This window comes from Eschrichtius robustus, chromosome 7, assembly GCF_028021215.1.
Source record: "Eschrichtius robustus isolate mEscRob2 chromosome 7, mEscRob2.pri, whole genome shotgun sequence".
In the NCBI taxonomy this organism is placed as follows: Eukaryota; Metazoa; Chordata; class Mammalia; order Artiodactyla; family Eschrichtiidae; genus Eschrichtius; species Eschrichtius robustus.
This window is the reverse complement of record NC_090830.1, coordinates 101,407,831-101,423,235: the sequence shown is the minus strand read 5'-3', so window position 1 is coordinate 101,423,235 and position 15,405 is coordinate 101,407,831. Positions and strand designations below refer to the sequence as shown.

At 34.6% G+C, this 15,405-nt stretch overlaps 1 protein-coding gene across 1 annotated transcript; it reads right to left on the bottom strand.

The window, feature by feature from the left end:
• Nucleotides 1-910: 910 nt before the first annotated feature.
• Nucleotides 911-15,044, bottom strand: LIPJ (lipase family member J). Its single transcript, XM_068547898.1, is given in 11 exon segments — nt 911-1,144; nt 2,102-2,173; nt 3,255-3,326; nt 6,073-6,134; nt 6,137-6,218; nt 6,580-6,716; nt 8,223-8,332; nt 8,838-8,989; nt 8,991-9,040; nt 14,217-14,337; nt 15,021-15,044. Coding segments are annotated over 11 exon segments (1,101 nt in total). The 5' UTR covers nt 15,030-15,044.
• Between the last annotated feature and the right edge of the window lie 361 nt (nt 15,045-15,405).

Here is a 15,405-nt window from a genome sequence, read left to right as displayed (position 1 = left end):
CTCCCCAAGGATTACAAAAGGACAGCGAAGTTAGGCATCATTCAGGAATTATGAGGAAGAGAGGTCTAGCCTCCGCTGAAGCATAAATCCTTGTATGTGATTTTGAGGAAGGCTAGAGAACCCCTTCATTCCACATCTTAGGCATCTTCCCATCTGCTAGAACTGTTGAACATGTCTACACTTTTCTGGTGTGCAGGAGACTCTCAGATCTTTCATGCACTATGTTGCAGTGCATATTTTGTGAGGCCACCCTCAGATCAACTGACCTAGAAATACACCTCAACCATTGTTACTCTTAACACACACTAGGCTAGAAAGGCAACTATAGTTTCCCCAGGCTATACATCCTGTGAAATGAGGCTCGCATATGGGTTTTATGATCTCCCTATCTCTGAAACTTGGCCTGAGGTGGGACAGAGGATAGAAACATTACACTGGCATCCAGGCTCTCTTTCTTTTTTCTCCCCCAAACTCCTTTATGTAGTTCAGTGTTTTTACTCTTTATTCAGCATAGAGAAAAATCAGCTTTCATATCAGCAAGTATTCTTCCAAACTCTATGTTTCTAAAATATCATATATGCCCATATTTATTTAAAGGAAAAAACCCCACCTTTCTCAAAAATCCATCTCTTGCAGTTAAAAATATTTAAGATTATTGTTTCTGTTTTTAGTTATTTACATTCTACTTAGAAACTCAACAGACTGCTTTGGGCTGAGTAATAATCTACAATTACCCCTGATATAATAAATGCTACTGATTTAATGAATGGAAAGCCTAGGGGCAATGCAAAAAAACAGGAAAAAATTCCAGACTTTACTTAAATAATCGGAAAAATATACATAGTAAGAAAAAAAAATTGGATTTTAATAGAAATTATATGGATCCTGCAACACAGAATACTATGATTCTTTATGGATTTCCCTGGATAACATCAATGATCTCATGGTAAACCTGATGATATACATCTAATCCAAACAAAAAGTCTATATGGTTATAGTAAGAAATAGTTTTATGGTAAATATGGTTTTTGGTTTCAGAAAGTAAAATTTTAACATCTTCAGGATCAGCCAACAAGTCACTTTCACCATTCCAAGTTGCAGTTGGCACATTCATGTTTGCCACATTGTACGATGGAGAAGTTGTCTAAATACAAATAAGTAAAAATAAGAGTTTTCAAAGGGAATAATACATAGAAGGTGTTATTTACTAATTCTTTAAATGGTAATTTAAAGTACAATTTGAAAATAAGCTTAATCTAAAATAATTGTTAATAAGGAAGCAATGAGTATAAAAGAATAGTTTATTATAATTTTTACTTAGAAATAAATCAGATACAAATTAAAACTAGAGAGTTTTTCTGCTTCGGAGTATTCAGTCATTCCACAGAGACAATTTCAGTTTTATTTATAAAGAATTAAAATATTTTGATCAAAATTTTCTTTGCCTTGTACAACTGTCATTATGTTTATCAGTAAATGATAAATATTGGCAGTCAAGGTCAAATATGATTTTATTGAATTTGATCTTTGTATTTTACTTCAGACTGTCACACAAGCAAACTACATCAGGCATTAGAGTTTAGCTAAGGCAGAAAAGTATGGTGGAAAAGCATAAATTTTGAAGTAGACAGACTTGGATTCTAGTATTTCAAGACATTTGCCATCATACTCAAACAATTTTTAACATGTTCTCATTAACTTCTATTTTTTCCTAATTATTGTATGTTTTTGTCTTATCTTCCCAAACACAATAAAGTTTTAGGGTCAAGAACTATATTATGCTTTTTACTTCTTATTTAACCAAGCACAGAGCTATGCACATTATAAACACAGTATTTTTCCTCTTGAGGGATGATGAATTATTCTACTGCTTGTCAACTTCTCTAGACTTATCTAAGATATTTGTTGTTAAAATATATAGAAGACATGGAAAAGCCACTTTGGTTGGAAATGAAAATGTGGATCTAAATCAACATGATCTTCATCTACTGGTGCTTCTCACTGTATTATTGTACTCTTGGGCTTTACAGATGAGTCTTTACAGTAAAATCATCTCAATTGATCAGGGAGGGTAGTTTTTAGTTCATACATAATTATGTACCTGATTAAAATGAATGAAGTTCAGAACAGGACTGCCCCAGTCAAAAGCTTTCAAGTGACTAGAATTAAAAAGCTGAAAGAAAAATTTTAAAGTGAAGATATTTATTTTGTTCACTGATGTACACCATAAGCATAGAACAGTACAGGGCACATAGTAGGTGCCCAATAAATATTGTTTCAATGTGTGAATAAATGCAGTTTGATTAGATGTCCCTGGTCTAGCTTCACCAGAAATAAACTAAACCTAAAGATAAGTTGTAATAAATTTTTGAAAATAATTTACCTCAAAATGATTACTCAGTAAATTTAAACACTTTTAAAATGAGTAAGCCCTTAACCAATATTAATAACACCTTAAATGTATCTAGTGTTTATTAAACTTAAAGAACATTCATAATCATCATCCTATTTAATTCTCATAGTATTTTTGTTAGGTCAGAGCATTATTATTAATTATATTTTTTAAATTAAGGAAACTGAATTCATAAAGATTAAATGATCTTGCTCAATGTCATGCTGCCAGTAAGGTTCAGAGAAAGAATTCAATGTCTGGTATTCTGGTCTCAAGCATAGTGTTCTTTCTATATTATCTTGGCTCTCAACATTAAGATGGTATTCACACTGGATTTTTTTCTTCATCAATATTCATTCAACAAATATTCTTGAGTATCTACCTCATGCCACGAACTCTTAGACTTGCAAATAGAAAAGTGAATAAAACTTGCTCATGTTCCTCATGGAGTTCACAATTTAACAGTGGAGAAAGTGTAGTATAGTGAAAGAGTAGGCATTGAGAGACCTGTGTTCTAGTGTTAGTTTTTAGGTTTTTTTTTTAATAGTTTTAAATATTTGGGCAAGTTAAATGATGGGCATGGCCTAGATGATCCCTTGTCTACTGTTCTGAATGAACATTTTCTCATTTTTAAAACAGAAAATAACTGTATTGCTCTGATCATTGCTTAAATTTAGAGGCGCTAATAGATTATATTATTAGCATATATTATAAACTTTAAAGAATCATACAAATTTTTAATAATTTCATTTTACCCTTCTAAATTTATCATTCTATGGCAACTGCCTGATCCCTAGAATGATGAGATAAACTGTGAGTAGTTTAAATAAAATTTTACTAAAATGCACCTTAAAATTTATACCTGACTCCAGTGGAGCATGTTTTGAACAGATGTTCCTGCTGGGTTTTGTGACATATACACATCCACACGACTCTGAAGGGTTAAAAAATTATTTTTAATCTTAGTCCAACCAGAGAAGACAATCTTTGATAATTATTAAACTAACAAGTTTCAAGGAAGTTTAATTTCTAATAAATAATGTTAATAAAACATAAAATTATATTTAAATTAAATACATAAATGTATTTATTAAAAGTAAATTTTGTATTGCTGTAGAAGCTATTATTGGATTTCTAAGTTATGAGGTCCATCACCCCATACTGAAAACAATCAAAAATGATATAACACACACATACATCTTTTGAAAGCACTAAAGAACTGAAAAGATAGAAAGAAATTACCAGGACAAATGGAAGACAAAAGACAAAGAACCCCAAGACAAAAGCAAAGCGTTGAAGCCACTTTTTCCTTAAGTTTATTTGCCAATACCAGAAAATTTAAAGTTTCATTTTAAGAGCTTAGCTAGTTAAGGAAAGCAAAAATCAGCCCAGGGCTTGCTGAGGACAGTTTGGATATTTAAAAAGAAAATGTTTCCATGATAAACTGGGGTCCCAAAGTTCTACACAATTCAAAATGAAGCTGAATCAGAAATAAAGCAGTGCTCATGTCAATCTGTAATCTAGGTATGCATTGCCTTCATACTCCCTGGGAACCTCAATCAGTGAACAAGACATGGAAGGTCAATGTAATCCCTACCAAAATCTCAGCAAGTTATTTAAAGGATATTGACAAACTGCTTCCAAAGTTTATATGGAGAAGCTAAAGAGCCCAAATAGCCAATATAACGTTAAAGGGGAAAAATTGGAGGACTGACATGACACAACCTCAAGACATTATAAAGCTACAGTAATCAAGACAGTGTGGTATTGGTGAAAGAACAGACAAGTAGATAAATCGAGCAGAATAGAGAGCCCAGAAATAGACCCCTATAAATATAGTCAACTGGTCTTTGACAAAAGAGCAAAGGCAATGCAATAGAAAAATGATAGTCTCTTCAACAAATGGTGCTGGAACACTTGGACATCCACATGCAAAAAAAAAAAAGAAAGAAATCTAGACACAGACCTTACATCCATCACAAAAATTAATTCAAGATGGATCATAGGCCTAAATGGGAAATGCAAAACTATAAAACTTCTAAAAGATAACATAGGAAAAAACCTAGATGACCTTGTGTGTGGCAATGACTTTTCAGATACAGCACCAAAGGCACAATCCATGAAAGAAATAATTGATAAACTGAATTACAAGAACTGGACAAAGTCAAAATTCTGGGTTGTTTGATGACACATTTTCCAAATTACATTGGTGAGAGTTTTTGCTACCTGTTCTTCCTTGCATGATAGCTTCTATTCAGTTCTCTGAGTGACATTGGCCTGATTCTAGACACTGCCTTTTTACAAACCGAAAGGTTCTCTTCTGGTTTTTCATACTGCCTACAGGAAAGAAATTCCAAGTCAGACCCTGCCTTCCCCGTAGATCTTGATAGGATCAAGAGGACTGAATCAAACTGAACTATACAATCACTCTTACTGTTCCCATTCACACTGTGTATGAAATTTTTCACTTCAAACTTCCCCCAACCCTAGATAACTTAGTACACAATCATATTACAATCTATGACACTGTCAACTTTTGTCCCAGAAAGGAGACTCACAAATTTAAAGGCTAAAAAGCCAGAATATAAGCTTTCCTAATAGTTCACAAAAAAAAAGTTCTCAAAGACACTATAATTACAGTAAATACATCAGTGGCCAAATACACTACCCAAGACATAGAATAAATAAAAAAGGCAAGCAGAAATAAAGATTATATTTATGATTCTTCTAGTCATTCCATGGTAGGTATATAACACTAGATGGACAGAAGAATATGAGTTGTTTTTTTTTTTTAACCTTCAATGGCAGAAAGTACGCTGCTCACACCTTTTGGGAAAAAGGGAGAGAATGGAGTTCATTTCTTCTGTTATGAAGTGTTTCTTTCAAATTTATGTAATTGTCCATTTAGCCTGCTGAGACTCGCATAAGACCTTCTTAAGGTTGAATAAAATCAACATATCCTTGCGGTATGAAAAGATGTTTGAGAATTAAGAGAACACCTCTTTTTCTTTGAACAAATAAATTGGTTCTCATTGGGAACTTTCTTAAAAGGTCCAGGTGCAAGAACCAACTAACTAGTCCAAATGCCACAACTGCTTTTTACCAAATCTGGATTTTTAATTTAATGTGCAGAAAAAACATTAGAATGAATGCCTACATCTTTAAGAGAATCTATATACAATCAATACAAATGGCCTTGGTAATAGTAGCTCAAGTACCAAAACAGTTTCCCACTCCAGGAATTTTGATGAATGCCACAAGCATATAAGTTAATTGGCAGGCACTAATTCTAATTATGGAAGGATCAACAAGGAAGGGAAAAAGTGTTAGGAACCAGGATATAAGAGGAGGAGTTATGGAAGACAAGTGAATAGAAGACAGACTAAATACATGAAACCTCAGGAAACTAACATTTAATAGCAAAGACTAATAATGATAACCATCACTGCAGCTGCTCTCTGTTCTTTACAGAGATCAAGACAAATATGGAAGCAAAATAATCCCAGCATGGTAATACAAATTAGCTTCATAATGTTGGTATAGTCACAAAATCAGAAAGGCTAAGAATCTAAGTATAAATGGATAAAACATAAAATGATACATGAGGCATAAAGTAAGTACTATTAAGAGCTGCTTTCTGAAAATTGACAAAATACATTTCAAATACAACTTGTTCTCACCATATTTAAGTTCTTCAGGTCATATCCAGCTATCATAAACAAGATATCACGGCAAATGTTACAAAAATCTTCAGTGGACACAGCTTTGAACAAACAAATCTTTTAAAGGAGGTATTAGATAAGAAGTCTTTGCTGCCAGAAAAAAACTGTAAAATAAATTTACTCATATTTGGAAGACTAAAACAATTAATCAAAAATTGATGTGGTGAGTTCACACAAATACATTATCTCACAGTTTAAAACATTTAAATTAAGGGACAAAACTTGGGAGCAGGATGTAGAGATGATTTGATTAATGGATTTTCTGTCACAATGAGTTGTCCAAAAGTATCATAAGTAAAATCCTATCCCTCTGTAGAAACAAAGGCAAGAATCCAGTGTAAATGAAGACAAAAAATTCAAATCATACACGTGGCTGTTGAAACACAGCCAAAACCTTTTATTTTGAAAGCGGAGAATCATTATCATTTTGGGTTATCAACTACAAAAAGGAAAGGAATAACATACCTTGATCACTGACTTCCAGTTGTATGCCATTCTAATTAAAGGGCTTTCTGAGTATTTAATGGAAAAAATTGGCGCTAAGGCAAAAAATATTTTGATTCTTTCAGCTATCTTTGGTATTGTGGAAAATGTTATGAACGCTGAAAGAAAATAAGATATAAATAAACTATTCTTAAGCAATTACTATCATGTAAGAAATGACAGAATGGCGAGTAAGTTCAATAAGCTCTGAACAATTAATTCACTCATTCATTTCTTAATTCATTTATCAAACATTTATTGATCACCCAGTATGAGACATGCATATTGATCACAACATAATGCTGATTATTAAGTTCTAAAATAAATGTGTAGATCGTAAATGAGGATAATTCAGCAATAAATAAGTTTTATAGCACCATAATTTAAAAATCAGAAATAATATTATATATTTGTATAACTGGCAATGGTGAAATGAGGTAAGTGAATTTTTCAGATAGATGAATCTTATACTTTAGGTAAGAAATTCAATAAATGTCAAATTGTTTTAATATTTACTTTTAATTAAAAATTTCCTTGCCTTCTTGTACAGAGGATGCTAAACACTACTTTATATTTTACTGATAATTTAGAGTAATTAATATGACAAATAGTAGTTTTTCCTTTTTTGACATCTTATCAAGCTAGCTACTTGCACATCTCCTCTATTTTTACTGGCTCTTTTTTCCCTGGGTTCTGAGAAGTCAAAGAAGCAAAGAATTATATATCATATTGCAAGTCAATTAGCTCTAGCACATCACCCATTTTTTTTCTTGTTTAATTATTTGCTAGGATTCTTGGTTCCAGACAACTAAACAGCTGATGAAATATTTGGACTAAAAGTCATGCAAGGTTAATAAACATCAGAGAAAAGATCTATGAGAAATGGGATGAGATTGTTATTTAACACACTTTTTCTGGTAGAATGTAGAGTATTTCTATAAGAAAACGATACTCTTCAGACGAGAAAAACTCATTTAATATTGAATATTGGCTTCTATTATAAAATGGACTTTTCTACTTCTAAAGTAGAAAGATTAAGAGTGAACAGGTTTACAATACCATGTAAGAGTGTTACTTTAGGTCTTAGGGAATTTTTTTCTGAACGCAAAGTTGTTACGCATTAGGTAGAAGCGTTTGTATTGTGAGGAGATCAAAGTTCTTTTCTAGTCGTCTTTAAATATAGGAAGGCTTTCTTCAAGTTTGTGCATTTCTTAAGTTTAATTTGTCCTAAATGTAAAAACATAAATATACTTTTAAAGTTTCTTACTCATAAATCTCTATGCTTCATTTTTAAAAGAAAAATAATTATGAAATTTCTGTTTGTGGAACAAATGACTTATTACCTCACTGTGATCTTTAGATGGATATCCAACTTTTATACAATTGTAAACAAACAAAACCACAAACAAAACCTTATTTTTACAGTCAATTCTTTGTGACTAGAAAAAACTATGTAGAATTAAAGCAGGATGTAAGCTTCCAGGGCACTGCTACGTGATATTTGTCTCACAATTCTGCTTTGTTTCAATTACAAGTCTAGAAGCTGACCTACATCTTTAAGAAATATATCTACAAACTTTAAAAGTGTAATTAAGTAATAGTAGCAATGATCTTTCTTGCCATACCAATGGTAGTGCCTTGTGAATGGCCTACATAAAATATTTGCTCTTGTTGGGTTTGCTTCACAATGAAATCAATGGAGGCTGGAAGGTCATATTTAGCCATCTCATCAAAACTACAAAAGAAAAAGGAAAATAAAAATTTACTTCCTACTAATGTTATATTAACATTTGAAGATAATGAATAGGTAGATACATTTAAAGCATTTTTCAACTCTCTTTGGGTATTATCAATAAGTTAATAGTATAATGTATCTACTGAACAGAGACTTCTGTGAGAACACAGTCAAGGAAATAAAATAGTCACAAAACAGACTTATAAAGAGGATGCTTGTGTATTCTAAATACAGTGCAGTAGACTAAATATATAGGTTACAGAGTGAAAAAATAGTTAAAGGAAGAGTAGGGTAGTCAATAAAGTTTACAGCTAAAAAATGAGAAAGAAGCTCAAAATCAAACAAGCACTCTTTAATTTCCAAGGCAAAACTTATATAAATTTTGATGGTCTATTGAAAGCCCTGAGTTGAGAAAAAAGACAAGTTTTATCTTATTTAATTCAAAAAGAAAAAAAAAATGTTCAATACACTTATAAAATGAAACATTACTTGATTTCTCTTATACCTGAAAGCCCAGAATTCTTTGGAATTTGTTTTTAGGTACAAGTGTTTCCTGGACCAAGTAGTCCCTCTGCTGTTTCCCATCTATACATCATAACCAGCATCTGCCAGAAGGAATCCTAGGCTGTTGTTAGGAAGACTGGAAATCCAGCTGGCTGCTGGCAGATGTGAGCAAACCATGTTGCAAGTATACAACAAGCCTCTGAGCTGGAAAAAAATGCAGAAAATTTCTTTTAGAATATTGTAGTGTCTACATGAGTATCTCACCTCAAATTTAATCTTTTAATATATAAATATTAAAATATATAAATCTCAGTTTATGTCAGAGTTGTTTAACACAGTTCAGTAATGAATATCTTTCAAATGACCAAGTGGGCAATTAGGTCATGTCATACTTAAACATATAAATTTTTAAGGATACAGAATATTCAAATATCTAATAGTAACTTGGGTACTCATATACATTTTAAATAGTATATTACATAAAATATATTTTCTATGATTTTCCCACTTTTTCACTTCATAAAATAATTTTATAATCACATTTTTCACAGACGTAGTCAATATAGGTTTCATCATTAGAACCACTATTTTAATCACCAGCATTCCCAGAGCTCTGATTTATACTTCCAAGGTTTTTGAGAAGCAACACTTTTTGAATAACATAATGTGTGTTCACTACTAACTTTGTTTTAAGTCCCAAATTGCCATTCACACATAATCCACTGGTTGGTGGGCAATGAGGATCACATCATTGATTGTAGGTGGAGTACTGAAAGGACCTTGCATGTTGTAGCACTCCAGTGGTTAAATTTTCACCTTTCCTGTGATGATACAGGAAAGGGATGACTGGCTTGTACTGAATCTCTGACAGTGAAGAGGTAGAGGAGAAATAGAATTATGAGGGATGGGGAATTCGGTAGTTGTTGCTGAATGCCAATGATGTTTTTTAAAAATATTTATTTATTTATTTGGTTGCACTGGGTCTTGGTTGTGGCAGGCAGCCTCCTTAGTTGTGGCTCCAGGGCTCCTTAGTTGCAGCTCACCAGCTCCTTAGTTGCAGCATGAGAGCTCCTTAGTTGTGGCATGAGAACTCTTAGTTGTGGCATGCATGTGGGATCTATTTCCCTGACTAGGCATTGAACCCAGGCCCCCTGCACTGGGAGCATGGAGTCTTATCTGCTGTGCCACCAGGGAAGTCCCTCAGTGCCAATGATGTTTTGAAGAGAGAAAATTATAGGCTCAGGGCACTCAATCACCAAAATTCAAAGCAAAGTATGAAAGACATAAGACCTCTTTGGCATCACCTAAAACCCGCATTTTCTATAGTCAGAGGGCAAACTGAGGTGATAATCATGGTCAGGACCTAATTGTAAGAAAAGTAAAACTTTAGGAAGGTAGAACTTTCAGCCTTGGAAAGAACCCATGCCATATTCAGGGACTTAATGGGGAAGTAGGACTCTGAGACTTGAGATGAGAATATCTGGGTAGAAGAGCTTCAGAAACTTGAATCCCAAATTTCCCTGAACTCAGTGGGACTACAGAAGTGACCCAGTCCTCTTTGTTAGAGGATAATGCCCCCTAACTTAGATACCTTTCAGAAAAAGCCTTCCCCTACTCAAGATCCACCCCAATCCCTTCCCAGATACAGAATTAGTAACGAGGCTTAACTGAAGAAGTGTTGAACTTGCTGAGGGAAAGGAGAATTGTACACTAAAGGAGCTACAAAACCTGGCTAATATGTACGTAACAGTGGGAACTGGGAGAGTATGCTTGGGTATTGTATCAAAGGGAGAAACATATATATATATATATATATATGGGTGTGGATAAGGGAGAGTTTATTCATATGAGAGCACACTCCTATGACACAGGATTTTACACACTGGCAATGGTTCCAGAAGTCAGTTCTGACATTCTGCTGAGATTTCTTGGAAGCTTAGAAAATTCCAGAATTGAAACAGCAGATTATGGAAGAAAGAATAAAAGGGCTTAGATGAAGAAATGCTCAAACTATTAAATAAGACCAGAACATCCACCATCTGATTCATGTGCCTTAGGAGAGCTTGGAGGATATTCCGTTTACCAACTTGAAAAAAATACACTGGTGAGGATACCAGCAGAATATAAAAGCTCAGAAGTGAAGAACTTCTGTTTCCATTTGGGGATATATACTAAACTAGAAGAAGTATCACTCCCAACTTTATAATGAACTAAGTTCAAATCCATAACTTAAAAAAAAAATCACCAGAGAGCTGACATCACAGAGCAAAAATCTGGCCCAAAATCTGAGGAGAGGCAGGTGCTTGCAGGGAGAGAGGAGACATAAGCCCTCCCTTTTGGAGAGACACAATCAGAATAGTTCAGATAGAATAATTGAAGGCAGTGAAGGTCAAGTATACGGTCCAGGTCAGTATGAAGCTTCTGGGTGCAGTAGAAATTGGGAAAGTCTATCGTCTCTTGCAAGCTCTTTTCCATGAACCCTATGTGAATCTCAAAGAAAAGACTGGAAAGAGTCTTAGGAAAGTGCCCATTGTGGTGTAGACTTGCAGGAGGTGCAAGAAACTCTCTTCCCATCCTTTCTTCCATCTGCCCTCCAGAGCAATATTCAATCTGTGTGTGGGGCAAGGGGAGAGAATAGGAACGGTAACAAACGTTACACAGAGTACACGAACCAACCAAGTGCATATGATGACTCAACAAATAGATGTCAGCCAGAAACTGTTTTTAGCTGCCCCAGTGCTGTGCAACGGGCTCACAAAATGAGTACCCATGATGACAGAGAAGCAGGCAACACACTGACCCATAATTTGGGCCCTCTCATGAAGGCAGATCCAGCTACTGCCAGGGCAGTATGTCCGACATGTCAGCAAATGAAATCTCACATGGTACCATCCCTCAAGGAAATCAAACCAGCCACTTGGAGACAAGTTGGGTACATCACATCCTTTAAGGGCAAGAATTCATTATGACTAGGATTGATACACATTTTCACTATGATTTCCCTTTTCTTCCACATAGGATAAAGCCAGTACCACGATTCAAGAGTTCATGGAGTGACTGATCTGCCAACATAGGACCCCCTCATAACATTACCTTGAATCAAGTGATCCACTTCAGGTCAAAGAAGATTCATTCATTGGCATATAGCCATGAAGGCCACTGGTCCTACCACATAACTACCATCAAAATGCTGCCAGCTTGATTGAACAATGAAACAACACCTTAAAGACTAAGTGGAGATGCCAGTTGGGAGATGACATCCTGTAAGTACACGTGCTATCCTTCAGGATTCATTATACACCTTAAATAAATGGTCATAATATATGGCTGATTACCCCAATTAATAGAATACATGAGTATGAGACAAAGGGGTGAGATTAGAAATGGTCCCATTCACTATCACTCCCAGTAATTCAGTCAGTGACTTATAATTTTTATCCTAGAAATTCTAGGCTCTGTAGATCTAGAGGCCCTAGTTCTCAGAAGGAAAACACTTCCACCATGACACACAGGAAACATCCTAATAAACTTAAAGCTGTATCTGCCACCTGGTCACTTGGGGCTCCTCATGTTAGAAGACTGGGAGGCAAAGAAAGGAATTACTATACTTACCCTGAGATAAGGAGTAACTGACCTTGATCATGGGGAGCTAGGGCTGCTGATATATAACGATAGGGAAAAATATATTTGGTATTCAGGTGATACACAGGGGCATTTTTTGTTACTCCCATGTCTTGTTTTAACTGTAAATGCACAAGTATGGCAACTATGACCTGTTAGGGACATAGTAGCCCTTAGGGATAAAGGTCTGGCTTACCATATCAGGGAAGACAGCTGAGAGGAGGGGTAATCAACAGTGGGTAGTAGAGGTGGGAATGTATGAGTACCAAATCTGGCTTTAGGATCGAATGTAATAGCAGATGTCTTAATTTGCCCCCCTAAATTTCCTCTTGTAAGTTTTCCCACAAATTCTGATCTACTGGAAACTTGGAAAAGCTATACCTGGATGAAATAAACCTCATGTGATAAACAAGTGGATCTGAGTAGTGCAAGGGGTACACTCTACTAGATTATTTTAGTGCCTCACCTAGATTTCCTTTACTAAGCAGCTTGATCATTCTTCCAGGTGTGGTGACTGGTGCTTTTGAAGGGTTCACTATTGCCCCTTTCTCTGTGGAATTGCCCCCCAGCAAATGGGAATTTCCTCAGTCAGATTATATTTCTTTCTATGGATAGCCTTCTGGCAGTGACTAACTGATACAGGAATGCAAAAACTAGCTCCCTAACTTCAAGGTGGGACCACTTTTGTAGTGCAATTCAGGGATCTGTGAACTCCTCTGAGATGATATTGTAACTAGACTTAGCTGAGTCACATTCTTCCATAGCTCCTTCCCCTGTCTTCCCCTGTTTTCCACATTATTTTCTCATGCAAGTATTCTAATCAATAAATCACATGCACCTAAATCCCTGTCTCAGGGCTGCTTCTAGAGAACACTAAGGCACTTAGTATATTTTAAAATTATCTTTAAATCTTCTATTACAGTATCTGGAAAATTAGGTTATACCCTAAGGAATGATTACTATAATTATGTCAAATCTATGTTAACATTTTCTGCCTAGTAGATTTGACCTCTGTAAGGATCCAAAATTATATTGATTGAGGCTGTTCCAAATTAATGTATCTTCTCTGAAATGTACTTTAATGTTCAAAATGAAAACTTGAGAGGGTGTCCTAAATTATGAGAAACATTCTTTTCAGGGAGAAAATCTAAAGAGAAAAGAAAAATTTCCTGGTTTGTATTTGAACAATTAGATGAATAGGCAAAAGTAGTCTGTTACATATTGTGCTAGTAAGTGGCACATCTAGAATTATAACCCTAGTGACAAATTCTAGTGCATTTTTTTGGAACCTCATTCTGCTGATAGTCGTGTACCTACTGCTGGAGTAAAGAGCCAGGTTAGGCTGCTAACAACCTGATCTCTTTGCTATTACTAGAGGCGAGAGCTATAAAAACAAAGAAAGAAATTTTTCCCAGCCATGCTTCAAACCTACAGAATAATATTACTGTGTTTCAGAGCATTTCTAAACCCTCATTAAACAAAGAAACTTCTAGAGAATCAACATGTATGAATACAGTGATCCGCAAAGAAAACTTGGGAGGAGCAACATGTGTTCCACCATACTTTAAAACCACTCTGTAACAGGAAGCTAAAGGAGATTCAGACTCTCTTCTTGGGGCATGTAGAGATATGTATGAGAAGTTAACTCTTCACCTAATCTTTAAACACTTTTCTTGTCCTAAACTCACTGAGAAGAAATGGAAAAGTTAAGAACTTCAGGCCCCAGATAGTCACAGGTTTATCTTGAACTGAACGTTACCTGAATTGTTATCGTTTTTTGTCTTCCCATAAGGAATTCTGTAAAGGCCAAGGATATAACCATCTTCAGTCGTAATATCATACTCTTCATCTGGGTAGCCCCAGTAGGAAATAATTTGGCTCTAGATAAAGAAAAAGCAAACCTTTTAGAATAAGATTGTTAGTGAATTAATGTAACCTAATTAATCTAACTTATTAATATAATCATGAACCTATGTATTCTCTCTCAGTCTCAGGCCTATATATTTTTATTGTCACTAATTCACTGATTAATTCAGTAATAAATATTTACAGAACATCTACTAAGCTTCAGTCTTATATACCAGGGATTCATGGATAAATAAAACAACAACAGCAAATAAATAAAATCCCTGCCTTCACGGAGATATCTCAAGAACTAACCCAATACATTTTTTCTGACTACTCATCTCTCACAGTTTTACCTACTCACCCATATAAAATTTAAAATATGTTTATCCATAAATGTTTGCATGTCTATGTATATAGCTAAGATTATTTCTGGAATTTGTTATGTATATGCATATATAGGAGAGAGAATTTTTAAGTCCTCCAGGCAGGTATGGATATATTTATGTATATTTTCATTTCAGACACAGAATAAAGCAGAAGGGGAAACTGTAAGCTACAGAATAGTAGATGGGGAATATTAGTTGACAAATATTCAAAATATATGAATGTAGAGATATAAATTTGACTGTAGATCTGTTCGAATAAAACCCTCAAAATTGAAGGGTAGCATTCCCTGTTATTTCAGCAGCTTAGCATTTATTTCCTTGCAACTTACAATATTCATATTTGCCTCAGGGTTCACAAATCTTCGATTTTTAAAGGCACCATGAGTAGTTCCAAGAATTAGGATGAAAGACATCACCTTGAAAAGGTACCACATTTGGGATCTACACATAAAGGAGATGTTAACCCTATTAAAATTGCAGCAATTAATACTATTTGACTGCTCAAATAATTCTATGAGGTAGGGAATATTACCATTTTCAGATGACAAAACAGAGGCTCTGAAAAATTAAATAACTTGTCTAAGGCTATACAATGTGTAATTGGCAGTCAGGATTCAGATTCAGGCTTGCTTTACTCCAAAATCCATGCTTTTCCAATTACTCTATTCTGTAGCACAAATTCTCTCTTTAAGGTCTTCTTTATAGTACTGTTTA